The 5,341-nt window shown below is 55.4% G+C and overlaps 1 protein-coding gene across 1 annotated transcript; it reads left to right on the forward strand.

Annotated features, from left to right (window-relative positions):
• Positions 1–2,477: 2,477 nt before the first annotated feature.
• LOC135991516 (transcription cofactor HES-6-like) lies at positions 2,478–4,880 on the forward strand. The gene is made up of 4 exons (XM_065640209.1): positions 2,478–2,586; positions 2,668–2,754; positions 2,830–2,911; positions 2,992–4,880. The coding sequence occupies exons 1-4, from the start codon at positions 2,506–2,508 to the stop codon at positions 3,423–3,425; spliced, it is 684 nt and encodes a 227-aa protein (XP_065496281.1). The 5' UTR covers positions 2,478–2,505; the 3' UTR covers positions 3,426–4,880.
• The last annotated feature ends 461 nt before the right edge of the window (positions 4,881–5,341 follow it).

Below are 5,341 nucleotides of genomic sequence, written 5' to 3' on the forward strand. Positions count from 1 at the left end.
TCAGGAACCACCATGCATGGGCAAGCACTGAGGTATGAAACAAGGTATGTAAGGAACATTTTCTTTTACTAGATTGCAGTTGACGTTTCCATTAAAATGCATGAGGTTATCATGAATCGTTTCACCTGATGTGACGGAGCTTGTTTAAAGTGGCACAAAAATGTCACATTATCCCTGCAGGCTAGAGCAGATAGCCCGCAGTGGCTTCTTCCTCCAGAACGGCAGCTCTAGTAATGCCCCGATATTTATGGCACGTACATTTTTAACATTCAGCACAAACAGCTCCAGTATTTGTCAACTCATTTGACCTGCAGCTTTTCAAAGAAAATACAAAAAGGTATGCTGCAGAGCAAGAGCTAGCAATGTATAAAATATTAATACCTTGCCATCAGTGCCCACCAAGTCAGAACAGAAACTGGACATTCCAGCCATGGCTGACTCTTTCTCACCACCCTTGGCCAAGCTTTGCTAGTCCACTGCCGGTATCTCCTCTTCTTGTGTGTCCTCACCCCATGCCTGCGGCTCCTCACTGCTCCAAACCATGCAGACATGAAGCTTGCGAGACATCACTGCTGTTCAGCAGCCATCAGCGTCTCACCACCTGAGTCCTGACGCATCTGAACCACGGCTGAGGGGAATTCGGGAGCTCCTTCACTTCACATTTTCCTAGATTAATGAGCCAGTTTCCACACTGCATTACACGGTGTTGGGTGCATCAGAAGCAGAAGGACAGATTTAGTCATCCAGCCCCAGGTACATCCCACTCTTGTACCACCTGGTGCAACAAAATGTGCCACCTACAGAGCAAACTCTTTGCCAAAATCCAAGCATCATTTCTTTAAAATACAAGGCAGAAACATAACGGAAGCACCTTTGTGAAAATAAAATCTCCTGCCCATTGCAGTACAAAAAGCAGAGTGGTCTGAGCTTGGGTCTCCAGCATGTCCCATATGCCAGCTTTATCTCTGATGTGCTCCCCTGCAGTGGCTGCGCGAAGACCATGCAGAACATCTCTATCCCGGTTTGCTCTTTTATCAGACACAGATTAGCACATTGTGGCCACGGTGCCTTGAGGATGAAAAGCTGCATTAAGTAATAGTGGGACTAAGAGCTACTGCAGCCCTTCTCAGCGCACGTGCCATTACCTGCTGCACCATGTGGGATGATGAGACACCAACTTACAGACGGGAATCAACGAGAAGTAGTAGAGCTGGGGGTCCCGGGGCGCTGCACAGCTGTGGGCACACCAGCTCACGTGGGATGTCTCAGCAGGGAAAACCTCAGCACCACCAAAACCAGAGGGTCTTTCCCTAGGGTTCTTGATGGCGAAACAAACAGGGGTATAACAGAGCGGGAGGGGAGCTATGCCGGACATGTACAGGGAGGCAAGCGTGCGGCTCCACGCCGGCGATGCTGATTCAAGCGGGAGACGTGTCTCCCGTTTCCTCGGGCGGTAAAAATATGACATGCATTAGCAAGGAGAATAAAAGGAGGGAAACAAAGGAGCGGGAGCGAACACCTGTCGCTCTCCTCCAGGACGAGCCCTAATGCTTTTATTTGCCTCAGTCTGCTGGGGGAACTGCAGCTGCCAACTGTCATCAGCATCAAGTTACCCGCACAAAGCCGGCCTGCCCGGCTCTTTCAGCCAAGGGAGGCGGAGGGCTGCAACGCACCCAGGGAAAGCACCGAGCATTTGGGGTGCAGCTCCCCACAGCCCCCGGGCCAGCGAGCAGCCCCCCAGGCTGGGGAAGGGCTGCACGGCCCCACCTGGCCAGCCACTGGAGAATGGGCACGGTGCTAACGCGGCACTGCTACACGGCCCGAAACCAGGGTGTCGTCCTGGGCAGGCACCCAAATCCTGTCCTGTCACGGGAGGGCCCAACTTTAAAAGCCTGCCCATCCGTTTGGATGGGGATAGCAGAACAGCACGGTGCCCATGGTCGGCTGTGCAGGCTTGGACCCTGCCGGTTTCGTGCTCGGGGTGAATTTGTCTCTTTCACGCCCAGATTGTCGCTCATGCCTGGCTGTCCCTGCTTGCAGCCATAACCACACATGCTGCCAGCAGCAAGGGGCAACGATGGCCTCCAGCGTGCTCTCCGGCTGACAAATCGCTGCTCGCATTTTCTAAGGCTTTGAGCGCACAGACTGGGAAGGGTTGCGCTTTTGGGGGGTGTTTTTTTAGGAGGTGAGTGATGCACCCCAGCGCTTTGAGGCCACAGCGGCAGCTGCCACACCGCGGGCAGGGGCACAGCTCCCTCCCCAGCACCGCGGCCCCCCCGCTGCCGCCCGGCCCGCGACCAGCCCGGGGAGCGCAGCGCGGCCCTCCCCGGCGCGCCCGCCCGCCCCGGCGCAGACAAAGCGCTCCCCTCCCATTGGCCCGTTCGGCCAACGCTCGGGCGGCTGCCCGCGCGGCGCGGCCAATGGGCTCACTGACATGCAAATCGGAGGGGATAAGTAGGGCGGCGCGGGCCGGGAGCGGCGCTGCCGGGGGACGCGGACCGCGCCATGGCGCCCGCCTGCCGGCTCGGCAAGGGCCGCCCGCCGCGGGGGGACGAGGGCTGCGCGGAGGCCCGGGCCGACAGGAGGGTGAGCGACGGGGGCGCCGCGGCGGGCGGGGCCGGGCGGGCGGCGGGGCTGACGGCGCCGTTGTCCCCGTTGCCCCCGCAGACGAGGAAGCCGCTGGTGGAGAAGAAGCGCCGGGCGCGGATCAACGAGAGCCTGCAGGAGCTGCGGCTGCTGCTGGCCGACAGCGAGGTGAGGCGGCGGGGCGGGGGCCGCGCCGGGGCGGGGGCCCGGGGCCGCGCTGACGGCCGCGGCGCCCCGGGTCAGTTCCAGGCGAAGCTGGAGAACGCGGAGGTGCTGGAGCTGACGGTGCGGCGGGTGCAGGCCGTGCTGGAGCGCCGCTCCCTCGGTGAGTGCCGGCGGGGCGGCGGCGGGGCCCGGCCCGGCCCCTGCCTCACCGCGCTCCTCTCTGTGTCTCCCGCGGCGCAGGGGCCGGGCGGCTGCACCGCGAAGCCAGCGAGCGCTTCGCCGCCGGCTACATCCAGTGCATGCACGAGGTGCACACCTTCGTCTCCAGCTGCCCCGGCATCGACGCCACCACGGCCGCCGAGCTGCTCAACCACCTGCTGGAGTCCATGCCCCTCGACGAGGGCGGCTTCCCGGACTTGATCGCGGACGTTTTGGCAGATCCCACCCTCGGGCCCTGGCCCGGCGGGGCGGCGCTGGCCCCAGCAGCCGCGGCCTCCCCGGGCCTGGCTCTGCCCGCCTCGGCACCCTCGCCCTGCCCCAGCGAGGAGGCCTGCTCCGACTCGGATGAGGTGGAGGCCGAGCCGGGCCAGACCTCCCCGGACACACTGGACGCTTCCCAGACGCGCAGCCTGCCTTCGCCTAGCTTACCCAAATCCATGTGGAGACCCTGGTAGCGGCGGAGCGCGCAGGAGGCAACGCGGCCCTGCCCGGCGGGGAGAGCGCGGTCCCCCTGTCCCTGCCGCCCTCGGACACCCGAGAACCGCATCGGCCGCGCTCTGACACTGTCACGCCCTGACAGGCTAATAGCGAAACGTGTTAACATTTCATCCGTGTGTATGTGCGTGTGCGTGGCATTTTGTAACTTTAGGGGTTGTTTCTATGAGAGGTTTGGGGGGCTTTTAATAGCAGAGCTCTTTGGTGGATACACAGCAGTTATTTTATAACCCTGTCTCTTTCTCTTGGCCCTTATGAGCGGCCCAAATATCACTACCTTTTTCTCTTAAGAAAAAGCCCTGGTGCGTTTTAAATCATGGCGGTTAACTCCATGATAAGCTCAGATAAGTCTGCATGCACGGTTTTAAGTGTTCTAGTGATAGCAAAGATCCCTGAAAGGGGTTGGCGTGGTTAGCATCTGTACTTGGTAGCGGTCTAGAGTCTCACCTTCAGTGAAGGAAAACTAGAAAGCTGTTGGAATTAGATGAACATTTAAAAGATAGTGGTGGCAGGGTGCCTTTTTCGAAATGAGCGTCTTTATGCACATTTTGCTTTTAGCACATTGGAGTTTGTGACTTTATGTATATTAGGGTATCAAACGTTTTTTATCTTTAATAAAGAAATACTGAATTCACAACTGATCACATGTATCGTGGAGTGTGAAGCCCTTCTAACCAGTAATACAGTTCCCTCTTAACTACTAACAAAATAATGTATATGTTATGGAAACAATGCTGATAATTAGGCACTTAATTCTTGTACTAGGCATTGTTAGCCAAGTATTGGAATTCAAATGTTTCTTTTGTTTAATACTAGAAGACACTTAAGTTATTGCAATGACCAAGGCTGTTCTGGTGTTGGGTTGGTCCTAGGCCACAGATTTCTGGGCTAGTTTATCTGGATGCCAGTCTCAAACCTCTGCCTGATCTCCCATTTACAGTGTTGCTCATGCATCTACAGTCCTGAGTTCAGAAGTGCTTGGCAAATCCTGTCCTGGGCCACGATTTCACTGGGGGTGTGGGTTCAGGGGTTTTTAGTTTTGGTTGTTTTGAGGTTTGTGGGGGTTTTTTTGGCTCTTGAATGCTAAGTCGAATAGAGTCTAAGTCGAATAGAGTGCAAGAAATTTGGAAAGTATTCCTTAAATGTTTCTAAGGGGCTGGGGGCCCTCAGCATCCTTCTACCTGAAGTTTGACGCTTCCCCTGTTCCTACTTTTGGGAGATGCCAGGTTATTTATGCTAATACCTTTCAGAGAGCTTTCATTGTAAAGAGAAAAACAAAAAGGATTGTAAAGTTGCTGAATACATGGAAGTTCCTAAACATAGAGCAAGCAAGAAAGGAAGCAACCTACTACCAAGGGACTAGACATGTAACTTTCTTTTGTTAACAACCCTATGGAATAATAAAAATGGAAACTGACTGGTAAGACCTTTCCTTTGTAATTTTCTTTAAGTTACCTGAGGTGGGTGTTCTTATTCAAAGATGGCCATCAGATTTGTTTGGTCTTCTCATCCCCTTTTGTGCTGAATTCCCTTTGAACGAGGGGGAGAAGGGCCAAAGCCAGCTCAGCAGAGGGAGGTGAGAGCTTCTGTAGTGACCTTTCTGCTTTAGGGAGGGAGGTTAGCGGTTTGAAGTGTAAATGAAGGAGGGGCCTGGGTCACTTGCACTAGAAGTAACACCCCTCACACAACATGACCTCTCAGACTCAGCCTGCACCGCTCTAGCCCCAGCACAAGGCCAGGTTTATTTTTATAAAGCTACTTTCCCCAGCTATCACAACATTTGATACTGCACTCTCCTGTTTAACTAGCCCAGATTGCAATACCTCACTGTAATCACCAGGAGCAGTTCACACATTACACATTGCAGTATGTTACC

This window comes from Caloenas nicobarica, chromosome 8 (assembly GCF_036013445.1).
Source record: "Caloenas nicobarica isolate bCalNic1 chromosome 8, bCalNic1.hap1, whole genome shotgun sequence".
In the NCBI taxonomy this organism is placed as follows: Eukaryota; Metazoa; Chordata; class Aves; order Columbiformes; family Columbidae; genus Caloenas; species Caloenas nicobarica.

Coding starts and splice junctions, on each gene's coding strand:
- LOC135991516 (XM_065640209.1), top strand. CDS start 2,506: ATGGCGCCCGCCTGCCGGCTCGGCAAGGGCCGCCCGCCGCGGGGGGAC. Junction 2,587..2,667: donor AGGCCCGGGCCGACAGGAGG/GTGAGCGACGGG, acceptor TTGCCCCCGCAG/ACGAGGAAGCCGCTGGTGGA. Junction 2,755..2,829: donor TGCTGCTGGCCGACAGCGAG/GTGAGGCGGCGG, acceptor GCCCCGGGTCAG/TTCCAGGCGAAGCTGGAGAA.